Here is a 23,853-nt window from a genome sequence, read left to right as displayed (position 1 = left end):
ATATAATTTTATTCATATTAAATGACGTTTCTGCTTATTGCTTAGTGCTAGAGATAAGCCTATTATTCTTATTACAACTTTCAGCATGACCAAAAATTTTGATCAAGATTTGCCCCTGTAAACCATTAGCATTATGTCACTTAACAGTGACTTTTCTGTTTTTATTAGTGAAAAATATAAGGTTACTTTTCTGTGCAATGTCTATGGTGATCCAGAAAAAAATTAACAGGAAAAAATAAGTCCAACAGTAAAAAAATTATTGAAAACCACTGTTCTGAACAAAAAGTTTAATAAAAATAAACGTAAAAAGCAAATTTTTGAAAACTTAAAAAAAAACATCATTTTTAAATTTTAAATGAATTTTTATTTTTTCGTTCAAGTATAACTCATATTATACGTTATTACAGAAGATTTTCATAAACATATATCGTTTTTAACAAGATTTTTTGTTTAATTTATCATGGAAAATTTAAAGGATAGACACATAATAATTGTAATTTAAAACATGAAATGAAAAATTGATTCCTATTACATTACATAATTTTACAAATCATGGTTTCCATTTTTGTTTTATAAAAAATATACCTTCTAAACGATTTTTAAAAGATCTGATTATTTCTGTAAATTCAGAAAATTTACATTTACTTTAGATTATTTTGAATTTGATGACAGTTATCNTTTAAAAACCAGTACTTTAATAAGTCTTAATGAAAAATCTAAAAATCAACTTATATTTGTCAGAAACCATTTAATTCTCATGACTTAACATGAAGAATCATCTATTTTTTCTGAACAGTCAAGAAACACAAAATTACTGTTAAAAATCGTTTGTTTCTAATAATGAATTACTTTTCACATTATAAGGCCAATATAAATGCGAAATTGAACAATTTTCTAATTAAACTTTTAACCATTTGATCTAATTACTTCAGAATATTATATGTGTATTCGTTGGTCTTAAAGGAAAAAACAACTTAAAATATTCTAATGGTAGGTGCTGAAAAGACATTGTAAAATACGAAAAATTCATACATTGGAAGAAGTGTTGTTTCTTTCGACGTCTTCCACCCAGAAAAAGTGAAAGACCCAAAAAAACACTAAGAAACACTATTCTCATTTTGATTCATAATAAATTCATCCAGAGCATTAGCGTTAATAGTCGCATGATAATAGCAGAGATCAGCTAATATCTCTACGATAGAGTATCGATAATTATTGTCTTAACCCTGGATGTGAACTCGAGTTGCTTGGATCACAAGCTGACATTATTTCATCTTGTTAACAAAATTGGTTAAAAAAATTGCTATAGATTGAACTGGAAAATGCGTAATTTTACAAAACTATACAACTCGCAGAAATATATATATTAAATTGATAAGTATTTTATGCGAAACCATCTCACATTATACTAAAAGAAGAGTCCATCATTTATATTTTATTGTTACATATTTTATCATGAATTACAATTTATGAATGATTATTTATAATAAGTACAACGACTTTGATACAGTTGTCCAGATACCAATCATTATATAACATATTTTACTTGTCTAATAGACGTAAACAGCACATTTTAATGTAGTTTACAAACTTACTAGTCTAGATTATAAGCAATCTTTATGTAAACTTGTAATAAACATTTCTTCAGAAAGGACAATATAAGAGTAGTTTACCTTTTTTCTACCCGCATTCTTATTCCCGATATCGGGCGAAAAATGACTTCAGCAGAAGTAACGATTTTGTCTTGAGGATCCAAAGAGTAAACTTTAAAATTCCGAAGAACATTAGCTAATATGGTTTTCATTTCAACCATCGCAAGCTTACCTCCTGTAAATAAATCATTTCAGTAAAATAACTCTGTGTTTAATTTATTACAATTCACTCACCGAGACAATTTCGTGGACCAGCGGAAAATGGCAGAAAACCATAAGGATGAAGTTTTTTAAAGTTTTCGGGCAGGAAACGATCTGGATCGAACAATTCTGGATTTTCATAAACAGAATGATTGTGGTGAATGGCATGGATACAAATTGAGATAAAAGATTTTGGTGGTAAAATATAATCATCTATTTTATTAAAATAACGAAAAAGCAATGATTATGGAGATATTAATAGAAGCAAAAGTCTAGATTGATACAACTAACCTATTTTTATTTCATACGGATTTTTTCTTGCAATGACAGGAACAGGAGGACAGATTCTCATCGACTCCTGAAAAGTTTTGTGTAGAAGTGTATCAAATTAATTTTCGTATGTTAAAAAATTGTAAAGTTACCTTTATAACGCATTCTAAATAAGTCATTTTTAGCAAATCATCAACTGTAATATTTCTATTCATGTCATTTTCGAAAATGCTCTGTAATTCCAGATACACTTTGTCCTGTATTTCGTGGAATCTTCCCAGGAAATAAAGACTCCATGACATAACATGGGCGGTTGTATCGAAAGCCTGATATTAAAATAAGTTGAAGTGAAAAGTTAAATTTCTTTCTAAATAGAACATTGAATATGAATTAATAATAATTTGTCATGAAATATTTCTTCATTAGACGGCAGAGGAAGTTAAGACGTAACCCTATCACCCTGGGAAACTCGGGATCAAATCCAAAAGAAGAATTATTTAGGTGTTGTTTTTAGACAGATTCCATCTCTTATCATAGTGCTGCTTCGAGTATGAATAAGACGAAACAACGATGTGTATGAATGAAAAGCACACTTTCGATATCCAGAAGGAATAGAGAATGATAGACAAAAACAACAGTTTAATGTTAAAATCAGAATCATTCGAATATATTTCATGAAGTTATATTTAAGGATGCCAATTTTATGAAGAAAATTTTGTTCAGAAGAATTTTAGACATTGGTTAGAAAACCGAAAACAATTAAAAGTTAAATTAGTATTTGAAAAACGTAAATTCGGTCAGCCTTAAAATGAGATTAAATGGTAAAAATCGTAATACAAGAGATTTCCCACTCAAGAAAATTTCGTAAGGTTGCTTCTTTGTACTTCGTTGCGTGTTGTATTATAATTGAGACAGATGACTTTACAGCGCCTACTATATTTCGATTGATTCACATAATATCTACTCTATCAATTTTGCCAAGAAAAACCCGCAGCCCCATATTACAAAAGACCCGAAAATTCAAGTTTTCAACACAGATAATTTATGATTTGAATTCCTGTAGATTCTTAATTTCGTAAATATTTTCTTAAATATACTCAAATAGAAAATGAATAATTTAAAAATTTCTTTCGAATGCAGGAATTTTTCCATTTATATTTCACATATTACTTAGTATTAATACATTGATTAATAAATTATACATCAAATATAATTTTAAATTAACTGAAAAAAGTTAATTGAAATTATTAATAAAATAAGTTTTACATACTAATTTAATTAATACTGCAATAATGTAAATGATGTAATTAAAATACGTGCAGAATTATGAAACTATTTTCGTTTACATTTTTAACGAATTATACGTACTGCAAACATAAAGAATACCATCTCTTTGATAATGTCTTTTTCCGATAATAAACCTTGATTGACATGAAGATCTAACAGTAAATCTATGAGCGGCTTCGGTTTTATGTTCGGCTCTTTTACACTATGTGCATTATCTTCCAAGTGTAGTAGCTGTCTTTTCACGTAATTTTCTTTTATTTTCTTGAACACCTGCGCATTAAATTAAAACATAATTCTGTTAAATCCAAACATAAGCCTTAATCTTTCATGTAAGTCGATTTACCTTTTCACCAAACTGATGAATTATTTCAATGTGTCTTTTGAAATTCCTTCCCGTTTTAGTCCTGGCGAAAATTGGAGGGAACCAATGCAATGGATTCAATAGCCATACAGGATAATATCGCATATATCTAGAATTTAATTTCAGTTATATTATACGAGAGTTTAACTTCAAGGATTTAAATACAAATATATTTTGTTTTCCGATTNTTTGTATAATTTTGATATAATTTTTTTAATGGAAACGTGGTGGGATGGCAGGTCTGCTATTCCCAATTTGCAAAATATGGATAAATTTTCTGTTTTTTCGGAGGCAGGTTATCGAGAGGCTGATAGAGGTTGCTGTATTGGTGGCTGGTTGTTGTTATTGTCTAACTCTTGAAAAGTAAATATCTTGGAAAAAGATAGGCATTGGATTGTTGTGAAATTATCTATAGGGCCAATAGTAATTTCTTTCTGTTTTATGTATATAAGACCTGTATTATGGAATTCTATTTGGACAGAGGTAGCTAGGTTGGTTAATTGTTATAAGATAGACTTTTTAATTGGTGATTTTAATGCTCGCATTGGAGTAGAACTGCAGGTATTGATTTATGAAAGTAATGAGAATTTTGATCAGGAATGGATGTTGAGATCATCAAAGGATACAGTATTAAATAATCGTGGAAAATTGGTGTTAGATTTTTGTGAAGAGGCTGGATATATTGTTTTAAATGGTAGAGGCTTATCTATATCTTAAGGTTATTATACATATGTGAGTGATATAGGCTCCTCTGTAATTGATTTGGCTTTGGTTAAGTTAAATAGATTATCTATTGTAACAAGTTTTTCTGTATTAGATAAAGTGTATAGTAATCATTTTCCGATAAGTGTAGTCTTAGATTGTAAATCTAAGAAGGAAATTCGAAAATCATTTAAAAAGTATAAGAGTAAGAGTGAGAGAATTTTTTGGAAAGAAGAAGGTAGTGAGAAGATAAATTATAAGTATAGGAAACTATTAGGCGCGATTCAGAGTCAGTCAGTATTAACGTTGGAAGGTTTAACTCATTTAATTAAATCTTCATTTTTAGATTGGTGTCAAAGGCCAATTGGATTTTCCAATTTTGTGTGGTTTGATATGGATTGTAAGTTGAGTATTGCAAGAAGAAATCAGGCTTTGACTAGGATGAGACGGTCAAAGTGTGGAAATAGTGTTGCAGTTAAGAATTTTGTTAAAGAAAGTAATGTGACTCGCAATTTATGTAGAGCTAAGAAAAAGCTTTTTTTTGCAGAAAATCAATAAGAATTTGGCGTCTGGTGATAGTAAGCAGTTCTGGCGATTTATTAATTTCGTTGTTAAGAGTAAATACAGAGAGCTTCCAGATCTTGATTGGGTAGCTTTTTTTTCAAAGAAATTTCATTCTAGTAAATATTTACCTGATATGTCTATATATAATTGGTGTATGAATTGGCAGGATGAGCTGTTGGATACGGAGATAACAGAACAGGAAGTCAAAAAGATTCTAGCTTCTATGAAAAATGGTACTGTTCCAGGTATTGATGGGATACCGGTGGAACTATATAAGAATTTCCCAGATCTGATTGGATATATGGTAGGTCTGTTTAACAATGTTTATCAATCAGGGATGATTCCTTTAGACTGGCGCATATGTAAGATTATTCCTATATTTAAAAAGAGTCTTAGAGATTTACCTGATAATTATAAAGCAATTTCGTTACTACCGACAATATCTAAAGTTTTCTGTAAAATTTTATGTATGCGTTTGATATCTTGGCTGAATAAGTTTGAGATATTTTCTGATTTCCAGGTTGGTTTCCGGGCTGGTTTTTCGACATTGGATAATATTTTTGTTTTACATGCTTCAATACAGAAGTCTTTAAGGAAGAAACGAGGTAAATTTTACGCTTTCTTCGTTGATTTGACGGCGGCATTTGATTCGTTGGATAGAGATCTTTTATGGAGTCAACTTCTGAAGATTGGGTTGAGCTATGAATTTGTAAACTTTTTGATTCAGTTGTATACTAATACAGAGGCGTGCGTGTCTACTAAGGAAGGTACGACTGATCTTTTTTTACGTTAAAAGGTGTGAAACAGGGTTGTGTATTGAGCCCAATATTGTTTAATTTATATTTGTATCCACTTGTAAGTAAACTGAATGACTCTAATTTGGTGGGCATTGACCTTTTAGGAACGGAGGTGAAAATTTTGACATATGCAGATGATTTAGTTGTTATGGCAGATTCGCCTATAGGTCTACAGAGAATGATTGACTTTTTAGGAAACACACTACAGGAGTTAAAACTGTCTGTTAACATTGACAAATCTAAAATAATGGTATTCCGAAATGGAGGAAAACATTCTAACAACGAGAATTGGTTTTTACAAAATCGCAAAATAGATGTAGTTGATGAGTACAAGTATCTGGGTGTAGTTTTTCAGTCTAATTGGCGTTTTTTAAAACATTTAATGTATATTTACAGTAAAGTGACCTTTGGAAATGATAAGATTATTAAAGCTTGTGTATCTGGTAGATTGGTACGTTGGAAAGATAAATTAAAATTATTTGAGTCATTTATTCAATCAGTAGTGTTATATGGATCCGAAATTTGGGGCTTTGATTGGAGAGATAAAGATGATAATATACAAATTAATTTTATTAAGCGTTTATATTCTCTAAAGATATGGATTCCATCGTATATTATATATCTGGAGTTTCAAAGAGTCCCCCTTTATTTTAATATAATAAAAAATAATTTAAAATGGTTATGTAAGCAGTATGCTAGTAAACTTACAGAGTCTGCTAAAATATTTTTAATTTCCCAAAGAGTATCGTGGGGAAATCGAATTGTGTCTTTATTGCAGAAATCTGTTTATCGAAATGATCCGATAATGTTAAATGAAAGTGAGACTTCAGATATTTTAATGAGTTTGGCGAATAATTATATAACTGAGTTTAAAAATAAGGCGATTAATTACAAATAAAATAAATGGTATATGAATGCTTTTAATGAATGGGGGTCGATGACCTATTTGAATTTAGAAAGACCTTTTTGTATTACACAAGCAGTATTATATGTGAGATGTAATATGATTAGAAGAATGTTAAGTCCATGTATGGACTACTGTGAATTTTGTAAAACTACTGTTAATTTTGACGCTTTTCATGTAATAACGGAATGTAAGGCGTTGACTGCACTCAGACAAAAGTGTTATGGTTANAATTTTAAATAAAGATAGAAAACAATAGCAAAACTGAATTATGATAAATTATTTATTTAGTGAATTCAAAAACACTTGAAAAAAATTTTATTTTAAAGTAAAGCATTTGAGAAATACATAATAATAAAATTCATATAAAACATTGTTTGTATCCCTTATTGTTATTGTTGCCTTAACTTATGTTTATGTAAAATAGTTATTAATTCAATACATCATGTAAGAGTTGTGTCAAATAGTTTATAATTTACACAAAATTGTACTTTCAATAAATCATTTTTACTATAATTGTGAAATACATGGTTATTATAAAATTTTACATATGTATTTCCTATCATAGCATATGTAAAAATTCTTTGTGATGTCAATAACTGCATAGGAATAATCACAAGGAACTATAAATAGCATAAATCATATAAAATAATTTTTAAATTATTTTAAAGGACTGTTTTAAGTATGGTAAATAGTTGCATATATTTAGGTCAATACTGTACTTAAATAAAGTACATATAAGGTATTATAAATAAAGTGAACCAGTCCCATAACTTGGAAATGACTGAAAGTTGGAGGGGATGGACTAATTAGGCCAAACAAGGTGTATGGGATACATGTCCAAAAGATGACAAATGTGTATTTCAGAGTTCTTCAGACTATGAGGTTTGTGGGTGTTTCTCACCAAAAGCTAATGGTACATGTTGTCAAAAATGGTACTTATTAGAAAATACATGAAAATCTACGTAATATTTACTTTTGGGTAATTTTTGATAACTTGCACAATTTCAAGTAAAGTAAATATAAACATGTAAGTCAGGAAAGGCAACCAGGTAAGCATGTAAACAGTGCACCTGTTGTTAGCATGTATGTTTATAGTTTTATGCACCTTCTTTGCCCATAATTAGTCTAATCCTCCAATCTTTAGTCATTCCCAAGTTATAAGACTACTTTACTATTTGTAATACCCTATATACGTACATATGTATATTTATGACAATAATGATCCAATTATAAGCAACTACTATCCATGCAATGACAAATGCTATAAACATCTCAAAAATATCATACATCTAATTAGTTAGTAAATGATGCATTTAACATGCATTTTATATATATTGTAAATATTTAAAATACATTTATTTTTAAAATGAAATGTAATAAAAACATACTTGTTTTTCTTCTAATAAGTGTAATTCTTGGCAATCAGTTACTCCATTTTCCTTCAGTCTTGAAAGTTTTCTGTTTAAAAACAATAGTAATAAGAAACAAAAAGATGTGTTAAAATATAAAATGTTTAATTAATATTTTCAATTAGTTTGGTAATCAACAGCATAACAAGTCATTCAAATTAACTCTTAATATTTGATACAAATCATCATCTCAAGATTTCAACTGTTGCATTATATCAAACTTAACAATTAAGATCACTTTGTATATAATTTGAATACACTGCAATATAATTATTTGGAAATGTCTTGTAAATATTACCATTAAATATTAATCACAATCTTAGCATAATCATAAAAACTGAAAATCTTCATTCATTTAAGTTTTTAAGTCCATCGGTATCACCATTTCTTTCATTTTTTTTATATTTAATATTAAAAAATTAATTTATTAGTTTAAAATAATAATAATAATAATTTCATTTTTAAAAATTATTTCATACAGGTAGGCTTAAATATGCTTTTACTAACAATCTTTTTGTCCCACCTTCACATCTTCCTCTATCAAATTCTGGCATTTCTACATAAAACAATTTATTTCAAAATAAGATTAATTTTTAAATATGTATTTAATATATAGTAAACAGAAATATATTTTTCAAAGAAAATAAGACATTCTGGTAAAAGAAATAGCCATTTTAATCATTTAATGATTATTACTAATTTAAAATGCAAGTTTTATGAAAGATATTATCTAAAAATTAAAATTACTGCTTTTTATCAAATATTATGTTATTATAAATAAAATATTTGTCTTCAATTACTAATCTCAAAACATTTATTCAGAATAATATTTAAAAAGCAGCTTAATTGTGAAAACCAAATAAAACTTATTAAATAATGTTTTTAAATCTTTTTTAATCCTTTCTAAACTTACAAATTGGAATATGAAATACCTTAGAAAGAAATGTTTTCTTTCTAATTTTAAATGTTCTTTTTTCTAAGTTACATTCTACTTTAGCTTACATCATTATAACATTATATCAGCTTCTGAAAACACATGATAATATATTGTTTTCAACACCTATCCTGTGTTTTTAGGCATAGTTTAAGTGAATATTTTGCATAAGAAATTTTCTGGCTTAATTTTTGGTTAGTATTTTTAAATTTTATGACATTTTAATAAAATCAATGTTTTATTAAATAATACAAGGAAGATTATTAAAGCAGCACTTTTCTCATCTATATGAACATGATCACTGATTTCTCCTCTCCTCTCAAACATTAATGTACAATATTTTCCGGCATATAAGACAACTTTTTAACCCAGGAAAATCTTCTCAAAAGTCGGGGGTCGTCTTACATGCCGGGTGTCATCATATATGGCGAGTATATCCCAAACTCTATATTTTAACTGTAAAAGTCAGAGGTTGTCTTATACGCTGGAAAGTATGGTATACAAATTAAGTCAAACTAATATTTTAAAATAAAATCTTTAAAATTCTGTCATGTGCTCTTCTTGTTTATCTTGCATAACTCACCCATACAACTTCAATCTTTCATTATGCTCATTGTAGTATACCTAGCTAATAATACTTATCAAAGTATTGATAGTTAATATGTAATCAATATTTACATTTAATAAACTTTACTGATTGTACAGCAAAATTTTCTATTTTCATAAGTTTAAAAATGTTTTCATCTATGTAATATTTTAAACCTGAACATTTATAATATCTAACTGTAACAATTTATTGTTTTCAAATAAACAATTGACACTAATTGGTTATTTTATACTTATAAAGCTGCCAAATTTCATTTATGTATATAATCAAAAATTGATTGGCCTCTAATGGAATGTTATTTATAGAAACTTGATGAATTTTTACTTGAAACAAAGTTAGTATAATTTTGAGAAAATGATATATATTTATTTATGTATTTAACAATAAATTTATTAAAATTTTATGACATTTTAATAAAATCAATGTTTTATTAAATAATACAAGGAAGATTATTAAAGCAGCACTTTTCTCATCTATATGAATTTTCAAATTACAAAAATTAATTTTAAAAAATTAATTTAGTGACATCAGTTGTTAGTATAATATTAGATAAAAATTTTATCTCTGACTTTTTCTTATGAAATATAAAAAGTCAGCTTATTTGCTTAAAAAAATATTTATATCATCATATAGAAACAATCATATCATATATATAAAAATATATAAATGATTTTTTTAATCAAATAAAGCAAGTCCTCACTTAACATCATTTTGTTTAACACTATTTCATTATAGCATCACTAAGGAAAGATACAAGTACATTTGTAATTATTTACAATTATTGGGCTGCAATTTGAAAAAATTGTAGGCCTATAAATCCCCACTGTCATTTATCTGTATTTCCTTAATCTCGAGAACAGAGTCAGATACATAAAATCCGAGACCAGATATGGAAACCTTAGGGGCAGAAAGACCTGCTTAATTATATATGAACTACCAATGCAAACCGGAAGTCATGTTATTTCAATTCAAAAATTTCCCCTGAATGGAGTTACATAGATGATCAGCACAACAAAATAAATGTTAAAGGAAAATTATGATATACAGAGCAAGCCACCACTAATTTGAGGTGGAAAGCATATATTTTAAAGTAAATATATTAAAAATTACAGCCTGGCATTGTGTAAAAGAAAAATAAAATAAATGTTAAAGGAAAAATTCGTTTGTTTTAAAGACGCCACATTACATCATCAAGAGACATAGTCCGAAGATCGACTATCTCTGGTTAGGAGTTCAAACTCCTCTTAGAGTTTAACCTCTCCTGCGAACCAACGCTAAATAACGAGTGAACAGCTACTTGTAGAAAGAAAAGAAGAGAAAAAGTCTAATCGGAATGGGCGATCGAACAAAAAAGTTATAAAAACCCCCGGTATCAAAAAGCATGGGCGCGGCTCGACTCGGGTTGTCTATGTCAGTTTTTCCTATTGCAACAAACAACAATATCCTGTGTCGTTGAAAGACAGGTTCTTAGATCATTGTGACACGGAGATTAACGATTTTTCCACCCTGTCGTCTAATCAACAGTAGTTAGATATAAATAAGTTATACGCTGTAATATAACACATATCAAAAGGAAAAGCAAATGAACGATGTTTGAGATGTTGGTTTTTACTTACACGACTGTTATATATAAAAGAGGAAATACACTGCGATAAGTCAAAAAATACTCCGAATATTTTAAATTTTTGTTTGGTTCAATGTCACGACTTGATGAATTTATTGACACTTGGCAAATAATTTCATCATCAACCTTTAATCCATATAGATACGCGTTTCGGGCTTTTGCCCCTTTTCAATCTGTTACATAGGTTGTACCTTGTGGACATCTGCCAGGCACCTTCCGCACTACGTACTTCCGCTCACCTTCCCTTCCAACTTGACGGCCTCCCCCGCATGCCTCGCTACATGAAACATCTCACTCCCAGAGTGCCACACACAACCCCACCTGCGACTGTATAAACATTCTATTTCATTAGTCGTAGCCAGTTTTAATAAATTTCTATGCTTACATTCTTGTTAATATTATTTTTGTTTGTACTATTTTCGTAGCTTTTCTTAAATTTTCTTATGTGCCTATTTTTTTCCTTGTGTACTATTATAATTTCATTCTTATCTATTTTGCCGTTATGAGTTGTGCAATGTTCGTAAAAAACAGAGTTTATTCTATTATACTGTACTTCAAATGCGCGATGTGTTCTTGTTTCTGATCTTCGTTTTGTTTCTTAAATGCATGCTTTTGGTGGTTCACATGTGCAAGGTATTTTATAAACGACTTCAGTAGTGTTGTATTTATCTGGTTTTTATTTCAAAAAAGCCACGAATGTAGGGAAAAGATATGTGTCTTACTCTGAAAGAAACGTCTTAAATAGTTCTTTGTATTGTGTTCAAATTATAAATCTTTCCTAATCAGAATATCTATAATAAACTGTAAAACTTTAGTTTACAGTGAACTAAACAAAAGTATTAACAGTAATGGTAATAACACTGTCGTTATCAAACGAGATGATCTGTGAAGTGGGGGCTGGAAAACAAATAGATTATTTTGTTATTGAGTAAATAACTTTAACATCAACTTTGTCAAGGAAAATATCAAAGTAAATGGGTTTCAGTCAGGAATGGCCAAAAAGCAAAGTAAATGAAAAATTTCAGTCAGGAGTTTTGCAATATCATTAGCATTCATCACGAAAACACACAATTGATATTAATTATATTTATAGAAATTATTGAATATACAACTTTTATTTGATTTGTGTCAAGGTTATTATGAAGAAAAAATGAGTCTGACTAACGAATGTCCAAAAAGCAGTTTCCAATGGCAAAGAAATTTTACTCAGAAGTCAGGGAGTGTTATTGACATGCATCAGAATAATGCATAATATTTACTGAAAGAAGCAACGAGATAGAGAGTCAAAGATGGTGTTAGCATGCTTTCAATGAAACGGCAAGATTAATATACAGTAGCTTTTCTTTAAAATCTACGAGTGCCAGCAAATACCAGTCTCTACTAGATATGCCTCTTCGTTTAAAATTTGGAAGTGGTTTCGGTTTTTTGAACAGCACAACACCTATATAAATACAGTTCACTCAACATTTTAATGGATGGGATTCAAGTTATGTATTTGCCATCTGAAATCCCGAATTTGGTACTTATAAAAAACGCATGGAAAAGGGGATGTATAGTACAGATTTGCGGAAATTACAGAGGTATAAAGATATTGTCCCACACTAAAGATTTAGGAGAAAATTGTAGAAAGAAGGATTAGGCAGGAATCTGAGATTGAAGAGGAACAGTTTGGCTTTTTGCCGGGAAGGACTATGAATGATGCTATCTTTGCTATAAAGCAGGTGATGGAAAGGCACAGGAAAATGCAGAAAGATTTGCACATGGTGTTCACAGATCTAGAAAAGGCGTATGATAGGATACCGAGACAATAGGTATGGACATGTATGAGGAAAAAGAATGTTCTAAAGAAATATGCTAGGCTCGTCAAGGAAATGTATGAGGGAGCAGAGACCCAAGTTAAGTGTAGTGTAAGCAGTAGCGTAGGGGGGCCGCATGAGCGGCTCTCCCCGTGCTGCACTTTTTAGGGCGCGGCAAAATTACGTTTTAGGTGGCGGCAAAATTTCACAATAAATAATAATAATATCTTGTAAGAATTTGAATCCATTTTATTTCATATTTTTTCACACCTACGAATCGGACCGATTGAAATGAGCACGGAATAGTGTTACCATCCGGACAGACCGGGAATCGACTCACCGTCCGTGCACTGCATGTCGACCTTATTTTTTTTAATTGTACAATTTGTATATATATATATACACACCTCCAGTATCCAATACAGCTGACTACTCCTATCCAAGTCTCCCTAGTCGCTAACTGTAACTGCTTTAGAACCAGTATGCACTGCACATTATTTTTCGCATTGCAAAATGACATACGCATGCGTCAGGAATTTCTATTCGAACAAACCTCACTTGCCGTCCAGGTCAGAGATTTTAATAAGGTGGCAACACCAGCACGGAATTTTTCATTACTTATAATGCGGCGAAACTGAATTTTAGTCTTTTAAATTCAGATACTTAAATAAGGGGAGGCAAAATTTTCCTCCGCCCCGGGAGGCTGACACCCACGCTACGCCACTGAGTGTAAGCACTACAGAAGGGTTCTCTGTTAATTTTGGTTTGCATCAGGATCGGGCCTTAGTTTTTATTTGTTAGATCTCACAATAGACGTGTTAATGTGTGACATAAAGTGTGAAGTTCCGTGGAGTATGCTGTTTGCGAAAGATATTGTGCTGTGTGAACTTTCCCAATTCAAGGCTGATAAGAAACTGGAAGATAATAGAAAAGTTTTGGAAGACAGGGGCATGAGGATTAGCAGAACTAAAGCAGCATATAGGATTCTGAATGCTAGAGATTAGTTTCAAATTCAAAATGTGTCACTCCCTTTTGTTTTGTTTAAATATCTTGGGACATTTGTCGAGATGAAAAGTGGATTGAATTCGGAGGTGCGGCATAGAATTCAATGTGGATGGATGAACTTGAAGAAGCTGAGTGGTGTGTTATGCGACAATAAAGTTAGCTGCAAGCTGAAAGGAAAATTGTATAAATCGATTGTTGGACCTGTAATGTTATATGGTGCTAAAACATGGGCAATAACAAGAGCCCAAGAAAGAAATATGGAGGGGCAGAGATGAGAATGTTCAGATGGATGTGTGGAGTGTCAAGGAAGGATAGAATAAGAAATGATTTTGTTAGAGGTTTTGTTAAGGTAGACCCCTTGAGCAAAAAGGTTTATCAACGTACATTGAGGTGGTTGGTGTACAGCGAACAATAATTATTATGAAGTGATAATTATGTTGAAAAGAAAATCGGAAAAGCTAGTAGTGAAAGGAAAGTGGAAAACAGGAAAACAAAAAATGCGTTCGAAAGATAAGGTGGAAGAAGACTTCGACCAGAAAGGACTTAAGAGAGAAGAACCCCTTGATAAAGAGAAACGGAAATGACGTATTAGAGAAAAAACGCCGACCCATATAAACATGGAAAAAGCGAAAATAAAAAGAAAAAGAAAAAAAATAAGAAAAGAACGTACGAAGTAAATTTGCTCGAGGTGTATAAGAAACAGGCAAACAATACAAGTCAGTTGATGAACTGAAAACAGCCATTGCATAGTACTAAAAAATTCTAATGTGAATACAATGCAAACCTGATTCAATAATGAGGTACAGTTTATAATGTCAGATTTTATGAAAATGGCTTTATTGGTCATTATGTGTATGAAATAATCAATTATATGAAAATTTTGTAACATCTAATTTCTAAACTTATTAAAGTACTCGTGATATAAATCAACAATAACATATTTGTGTTGTTAAAGACATACATATCAAAGTAGTATTTGTTATATTTTAAAATAAATGTTGTATTTAGGGTGGCTATGAAAATTTACCAATCCATCGTATGTTAGGAATCATTTTGTAAAAACTACTGTAAAAATTAAAACAATTTACATTGTACTAAATTTTCCATACCTGTCCAATGCGGTGATGTATTCTTCATAATTTTCAGATTGAGACATTAGAGAAATTCCTAATAGTATATCTATATAAAAATAAATTGGTATTAATGATGTTTAAAGAAATATGTTACAGTAGAGATTAATACCTGCAGCTATGTCCAGCGTGCAATATTTCATCCATTTCAGGGCATTAAAAATTTCACCTTGCTGCAGATTTTTTAATTTTTCGACTAAGAAATTTGAATGCTCCATGAGCACATTTTGATGATTTTTCAGATTCCAAAGGTGAAAAAATGGAGCTAAATATCTTCTCCTTTTTCTCCAATTATCATCAGGACTTTATTTGATTAAACACAGAAAATTGAAAACAACAACATTTTAAATAAATGTAAAATAATACATTACCTGTAGAAAATAGTATTTTTTCCAAACACTGGAATAAAGAAATCGTAAGTAGCATCCTTATTGATAAAACTGTTGCTTTTTAGAACTTCCTACAAAAAGCAATAAATTTTCATTTATAATAAACATATTATATAACTATATACAGTATTATTCATTACCTTTGCAGATTCCGGGTGTATGAAAATAAACACTTTATATCCAAATATGTTCATGTATACAACTTTCTCTTTTGGAAATAATGTAGAGAGTCCAAGTAGTACATTCGAAGTAACTTCATAAAGATAAAAAAGTTATTTATATATTCATAAATAATCAAATTTTTCGATAAAAGGTAATAACATACGTATGCCTAAAGTCGATTTGTAGTATTCTCTGTCACGTGAAAGAAGTAATTTATTCCACAAAAATGGTAAAGTGGATATAGATGAAAGTTTTTCCATTTTCATATCCTGAACATTTCTTTTATTTTCTCGTAGATTTTTATCTGTTATTAAATAAAAGTAAATATTAACTTTGCATCGCATTTTGCATAGAACCTCAACGTTGTCGGTTTGGATTGAAGTTACACTGGTAAGTGAAAAATGTGCTAAATGTAATTATGCTATCAACTTTGTTCTTTCTTATTTGTTGTTTTGACGACTTTAGTTTACGAGGCCTAATTAATTTTCGTTCGAAAAACGTTTAATCTATTGATTTTTCATATTAAATAATTATTTCCACTTAAAAGAGAATCTGACAGTTAAATAAAGTGCAGGGAAATAACTGCAGCAAAATAAATACTCTCAAAAATCTGTTTTTATAAGTAGTAGTGGTTTGGGCCATACTGAACACAAAATTAAATTTACATTATAATTTGAAAAACTGGAAATAAAAATTTGTTAAATGGAATTATTTTAGATCAAAAAATTAATTTTTCGATCACAAATCTTAATTTAATTAATTTTATTGTAACAATAATACAAAGTCTAATATATTATTTTAAATTATTATAAATTAATTCGCAATAATAATTTCAGATCAAAAATCTCTCGGAAAATTAAGATTATAAATATTTAGCAATCTTTTCAATTCAGTTCATTTTAGTTCGACAACTTAAAATAATATTATAACAATAAGGCAAAGTAAAATAAGAAAATAGTTCAATATAATAATTATTTAAATTATATTTGTTAGTTATTTATTAAATACCGTAAAGAGAACAATGCTTTTTAAAACATTTGTGGTAATAACAATTTTTTTTTAATATTATTCAATCTTAGACACCATAAGAAGTTCGATGTCTAAATAATTATAGTTCTAGTTTTTAAAAAGATATTTCTGTCTATCCATTCACTTTTAAATATAAATAATTTGGTATACGTTGTGAAATACTTTAATAAGTTTTGTAAATTATTATGTTCGATCTAGTCCGTTATATCCAATAATTTTTTGTCTATAAAATTTAATCTATGAATTTTTTGTTATAAAATATTCTTAGTACTTCTTAACAGAATCTATATAAATATCTATTACAGCTTCTATAGGACTGTGTAATGTTTTTATGGCCAATCGTCGATAAATAGTTTCATCATCTTTCACTCGAAATATTTCAAAATCTATTAGAATCGCATATAAAATGAATAGAAATTAATGTTTAAAGAATTAAGTACAACAGACAAATTTTATAACGATAAATTGGTTAAGAAATTTGTTAAAAATCATTTTTACTTAGCACACCTGGTGCAATAATGTTTAATCAGTGTTGTACTTTAATGAAAAATTATTAAAGTATAAACTTTTTTTTATTTTTTTCATTAAAAAAAATTACATAATATTAAAACACATAGACAACAGTGAGCAACAACATTGGTATGGTATTGGCATTGAATACTGAAGCTTTGTTAAATTTAAATATAAATACACACAGTAGAATCAATGATCATTCACAAACTTAGGCATTTAATAAGTTGCACCAAGATGAGTCGTAAGTACATTTTATTTCATATCCATGCTTCATTGACATATTTTTTCAAAAAATACATAATATTAAAACACAAAATAATATTTTTTTCTCTAACTCTGTATAAAATAAAACAATTTAATTAATAATAATAATATTATTTTATCGTTCTAATTTATTAGTAAAAAAATATTACCTCATTGTTAGCAATAACACAAAAATTATATACCTATACAAATTTAAAAAAAATAAATGTAATCATATTTACTAATTTTTATGTAATAATAATTAAAAATATATTTACCATGTTCATCCATATAAAATTTATAAGAGACCAGTGAGCAATAAAATTGGTATGGTATTGGCATGGCATGTAAATTTTTGAGNGTTATAAATTATTTTCAGATCAAAAATTTCTCGGGTAAATTAAAATTATAAATAATTTTATTCTCAAATCGTTTTTTTTTTTTTTAGTTTCCATATTTAGAAAAACTTTACAATTTAATTTTTTTCTTTAATTTTCATAAAACTTCCTGTAACAGTAAGGCAAAGTTTAATATATTCTTTCTAATTATCATAAAATTTATTTGCAATAATAATTTTTACAATTTGTTCAAATATCCGAGTAAATTAAAACACGACAACTTAAATTAATATTTTAACAATAAGACAAAGTAAAATAGGGAAATAGTTCAATATAATAATTACTTAAATTATATTTGTTACTTATTTATTAAATATCGCAAAGAGAACAATGATTTTTATAATATTTGTGGCAATAACAATTTTTTAAATATTATCTGATCTTTGACACCGAAGAAGTTCGATATCTTAATAACTGTAGCTCCAGCTTTTAAAAAGTTTTTTTTTCCCTATCTATCCACCTTTAAATAAAAATAATTCGTTATACATTGTGAAATGATTTAATAACTTTTGTAGATTACTATGTTCAATCCAACCAATTATATCCGATGGGTTTTCGTCTATAAAATTTAATCTATGAATTTATTTGCTAGTAAAATTGACTTGCTATTTATCTTTCGCCTGTAATTGATACATTTTAACAGAATCTATTACAGCTTCTATAAGACTGTGTAATGTTTATATGGGCCATTGTCGATAACTTGAAACGCTTCAAAATCTATTAGCATCGCAATCTCTAATTTATTTAAATAAAAATTAAGATTAGTATTATTTTATATTAGATGAAGAAAAAAACGAGTACAATTCTTGTACAATGTTAAAAAGTTAACTGTTACTTTGGCAACATCATTTACAACTAAATTTAATGAATGAGAAGGATGCACGAGGTACAGAAAAAGTTCTACAATTTATTTTTCTTAAATTTACGATTTATGTGTCCGTTTGTCATAAAAATTTGTCTTTCCACTTTTTCTCGAGACTACACATATTCGAGTACAAAGTAACCGGTTTCGACTTACTTCTACTTAAGAAGTAGTTAAATAATTAAGAGATTAAGGAATCAGGGACATAAATAAAACCCTGCTGAAAGAGCCAGAATATTACTTAAAAGCTTAACCGACCCAATCTCTAGCCGAGTACAGCGGGGACTGATTTCTTCGTAATATTAGACGTAATATAAACAGAAATGTTTCCAGTTCAACGGGAGTAACCGAAAAGTTGTAAATTTTGGAAACTTCCATGGACATCTGGTCCTAAAACGAATTAGTTAGAAAACAAATGACTATTAAGTTTAACATATTTAGATTTTTACAGCTATGGTGAGAAACGTTTAAAATTTACAACAACCCTGTCGCGTCCTTTGAGTTATACTAGTGATGCGACAAAAGAAGCATTTGACCGGTATCGGCACTCTCGCGATTTGGCAGCTCGCGTGCATGCACGCACTGCAAACCTAGCGGAACCGTCGCTGATCCACTCGTAGGGAGCTATTTGACTAAGTGGTTAAGATTTAAAAAGTAAAGAAGATTTTATGTCCTTTTTACGTACGTTTCTTTACAAAGCTATATTTAATTACAGTAATACCTCGACTTACGCTACCCCGACTTACGCGAACCCGGAGTTACGCGATTTTTAAATCTTGTCGATTCGTCTTTTGTTTGAACGCCACGCAACTCTTGATTACTCATTGCTCCAGCACTATTGTTCAGTTTACAACTTTGGACGTATCGTGCGGAATCGAGGCATAGCTACAATTTATTTTGTGTTATTTATTTCTGTATTTGTTATATCTACGGAGACTCGAGAGACTCTATGTGGTGATTTCTTGCAACAATGAACGAATCAAAAGACGAGATAAGCTTCTAACGAGAACATTTATTAGCTTACGTACATCCGACTTGGATTTTACACAAATTGAGAAATTATACCCCGTCTTACGCGAATTCGACTTACGCGGTTATTACTCGGTCCCACCTATCGCGTAAGTTCGGGGTATTACTGTATAATTTTCTTTAAAAATATATTCATACAATTGAAGGATATTTTGTACTAGATATGTATAATTGTGTATCCACCCACATTTTATTTCACCAAGTAAGTTTTTATAATTTTATTTCTAATTTTAGCGCTTATATCGTGGCTAGGGATTCAGAATGAAATTGCGATACTGAAAATTTATTTTAAAAAAGTTTTGGCTCGAGATCATATAATGAAAAAGAAAACATTATTAAAAAAGAAAGGTTAAATGCCTAAGTTAAATATAAACACTTCAATAAAAAAAAATCTGTTCGATATTTTCACAATAAAACGGTCCTGTAAATGCATAAAGATGCAAAACTTGTTTTGTTTGCTTTGCCTACTATTTGCAAATGAAATTAATGTGTGGAATAAGAATGGCTTTGACAATTTAGCTGGCAAAAGACACGAAAAACCGTCGATTCTTTCGTAGTCTACTTGAAGCAATTTAGAAATCAAAGCGGAATAGAATTTAGCATTAGTAAGTAATATATAAAAGAAATATTGAAAATTATAACGAGATAGTTACGGCTAATATATATATATATTAAAATTAATAGATGTTATATGTTTTTATCAAAGCGAGAATCGACATTCAGAGGGCATAGGGAATCTATTGAATCTAATAACAGAGGTAATTATATTAAACTTTATTAATAACTATTTATTAATTACGTCCGATAAGTAATCTATTGAAAATACATTTAAAGAATTAATTGATTGCCCCTGGAAATTGGCTTCTTAAAAAAACACAGATTCCCTATCATCAAATGTGATGACACGCCACTTGTTCGAACCTTTTTAAATTCGAATTTATTATTGCATATTGGTTGGATTATAGAACGATTGTAAATGTTCAAGAAAATTGATCAAATTGAGTTTGATTCTCGGCAATTCTCATCATTCTCAGCGAAAGGTGTTATATAACTATACTATAGTTGTTGAAATACTGAATATAAATGGGGTTTGCTTGCGAAACCACCGCGGGAGAAGTCGGGGGTAACAGGTAGTTGATAATAGAGGTTGCGGCCGACGTTTTCAACGCGCAAACGTGTACGTCGGACGTTCAGCGCCGCTTTCCTAAAGGCCTAGAAGTTTTGCAATGGTGTTTGGAATATCGAGCATGATTCCACTGACTATCCGAACACTATTGTCAAACTTCTAGTCTTATAAGAAAGCAACGCTGAACGTCCGACATACACGTTTTCGCGTGAAAACGTCGGCCGCAACCTCACTAATAAAACTTTATCAACCGTTCGCGAGCAAATAATTAATTTAAACATAAATCTAGAATTGATAGTAAAGCTTTGGCATTTTACTATCTTGTTACTTGACAAATTTTTATTTTTTGTGATATAAAAAATACGTATTAATATGACAAATTTTTAATCGTATTTGAAAAATTAATTTTGTGATCAAAGTGGCCCAAATCTCTATTACTAATAGGGAACAAATATTTAATTTTTTAAAGTAGAAGAAGCCCACAGATAAAACGGCAAATCTACGGTTAAATCGCTACCAACTCCTTTTTCTTCAATGTAATCGACCGATAAATGATTTTACCATTTGATTTCAAGTGTTTCGCACTGAATAAGCGAAAATCCCTTTAAATTGTGAAGTACAGTACTTGATACTTCACAGTTTAAAGGTTAAAGTAAGTTAAATTAAATTGCTTTTCAATGCGTATTACTTTTACGCTATTTCGTAGTAAGATAGACGCAAACTTTTACATTTTATGTAATTTATTACATTAAAAATCAGAAAAAAATTTCAGTTTTTTTGCCACTAAAAAAATAAAAATAAGAGCGTTGAAACATTATAATTTTTGAGCCTATAAATTTCACCATTGTTGCCTTTACGTACGGTACACGCAATTTTATCGATTTAAATTTATTATAGATAAATTAGGTAGATTTACCAAATGCTAATATTTTAAACTGTTTTACAATTTGGATGTAAAGTTAAACAACGAAGATTAAAATCTGAAAAATATATATATATATAATGAATGTTTTTTTCATCTACTGTAATTACGTCATTTCTACCAAAAGTAGGACACCAGGACGACCTTCACCCAATTTCCAATCACATGTGTTGGGAGGGGCATAGCCGCGAGACATCTTAGTTGTAAACCTAACAACTCTGACGTCATCTACCATGGTGGACGAGATTCGTTTACCTATGAATTATATTTTTCTTGAATTTGATTAGCAAGTAGGACAATAACGACATGACTTAAATACGTAAAATCTTAAATAATTAAATAATATTGATAAGCAATCCAAACATTTTGAAAAAAATCATAATGGATAGAATCATAAAAAGGTTTAATATAAATTAAAAAAACACTTTTAGTCAAAAATTACCTCGAAAAAATTCACAAAAGGAGAAATTATGTAACTATATAGGAATATTTTTTTACTAGAAGTAACTGTTAAATAAGTATTTTAGCAAAAGAAAACGAGAAAAATGCGTGGGAAAAATTTCTTAAAAATTTTTTCACGCTTATGCTTTACGTCTATGATATTGGCGCCCACAAAAATGGCCACTGCTGACAGGCTAAATTAATGATAGTTTAAAAATTAAATAAAGGAAAAATATTTAATTATTGGCTTACTTCCAGATACGAACGAATTCTCTCCATATTTGTTCGAAGTCGAATCATTTTTCTGTTGTTTCCTTCTGTTTCTTCCAAGTGAATATATGGCAAGAAGAGAAATAATAATTAAACTTAACAGAATTTGGAATGAACTCAACAGACACATGGTCAATATTTTTCTTGATCTGAAATTTTCGATGCGGTACGTAATAATCAAATATCTATGCGTATGTATCTGTAAAACAACAATCGCCGAATAATACCAATCAGAATCAGAGTTTTTCTACCACGTGAGTCGCAGTTTGCCAATTATTGTTTAACTTTTGTTTAATTATTGTCTAACTTTTCATTAAAACAAGCCGTAAGTTCTTCCATTTTTTTCATTCGCGCTTGGAAGATTTAATTTGTTTTATACTAGTTACAGCACATCTTCAGTTAAAACGTGGTCGTATTTTGGGTATATTTTGAAAATAGTTATATAATATTTATTAATTTAATTACCGTTAGGGTTGATTTATTAAGGGTAGAAACGTCACCTATTTCGAATACGATAGTATGTCATAACCGGTTTTGTTACTAAGCAATAATACTTTTCTTTCTAAAACTATTTGTTCCAACTTTTACGATAATGTTTACGTTTTAATATTCGTTTCGCAAAATGTACAAGAATACCATGGTGACGAAAATTTGACCGAGAAATAAAGTTTTCTTACAATTCAATTGTATAAGAGCCAAGAAAGTAGAAGTGATTTTTCATTCTCTTTAAGTCGGTGAATACAAAAACATCGTTTAACCACGCTTATAGATTTTGTGTGCGTAGTAATGTGAAATGCAAGTATAAACGGGCAGACGGCTCTAGAAGTAAAATAACTGAACACAGACATACACAGGTTGAAGGCTTATGCGCCCGACCAATAGCCGACCCATGTGAAGTTTTTCGGCTTTCTTTTCGTATCAAATATGTAATTCGTTGTCACTTTTCCATAAAAGTAATCCCGAAAGAGATTGCCCATTTATTGCGTTGCCTTATTTAATCGACAGAATCTATTCCTCGGAGACACGTGACTATTTCTTCACGTTCGTGGATTGTTCTTTGTCCCTTTTGAAGATGTCGTTCCTCGTTCTTTCTCATCTGACGATATTCCTCAATGAAATCCCGGACGAATCCACTATGTGTGTCAAAAAAGCTACATTACTACTCGCAGGGATAAAGAAGAATAAAAATTAATAATTATATATATATATTTTGTATTAAATAT

General features: G+C 29.5%; 1 protein-coding gene across 1 annotated transcript; it reads right to left on the bottom strand.

Moving 5' to 3' along the window:
• Positions 1–1,431: 1,431 nt before the first annotated feature.
• On the bottom strand, positions 1,432–22,873 carry LOC111614965 (cytochrome P450 4C1-like). Its single transcript, XM_023356335.1, has 12 exons — positions 22,613–22,873; positions 15,961–16,101; positions 15,776–15,888; positions 15,618–15,706; positions 15,359–15,549; positions 15,226–15,295; positions 3,754–3,880; positions 3,492–3,680; positions 2,276–2,449; positions 2,145–2,211; positions 1,887–2,066; positions 1,432–1,827 (listed from the first exon to the last, which is right to left on the bottom strand). Exons 1-12 carry the CDS (start codon positions 22,758–22,760, stop codon positions 1,670–1,672), a joined length of 1,647 nt encoding a protein of 548 aa, XP_023212103.1. The 5' UTR covers positions 22,761–22,873; the 3' UTR covers positions 1,432–1,669.
• Positions 22,874–23,853: the final 980 nt, after the last annotated feature.

The sequence above is a fragment of the Centruroides sculpturatus genome, unplaced genomic scaffold (genome assembly GCF_000671375.1).
Source record: "Centruroides sculpturatus isolate CEXI.00-Female unplaced genomic scaffold, Cexi_2.0 scaffold2019, whole genome shotgun sequence".
In the NCBI taxonomy this organism is placed as follows: Eukaryota; Metazoa; Arthropoda; class Arachnida; order Scorpiones; family Buthidae; genus Centruroides; species Centruroides sculpturatus.
This window is presented reverse-complemented; position numbering and strand designations above follow the sequence as displayed.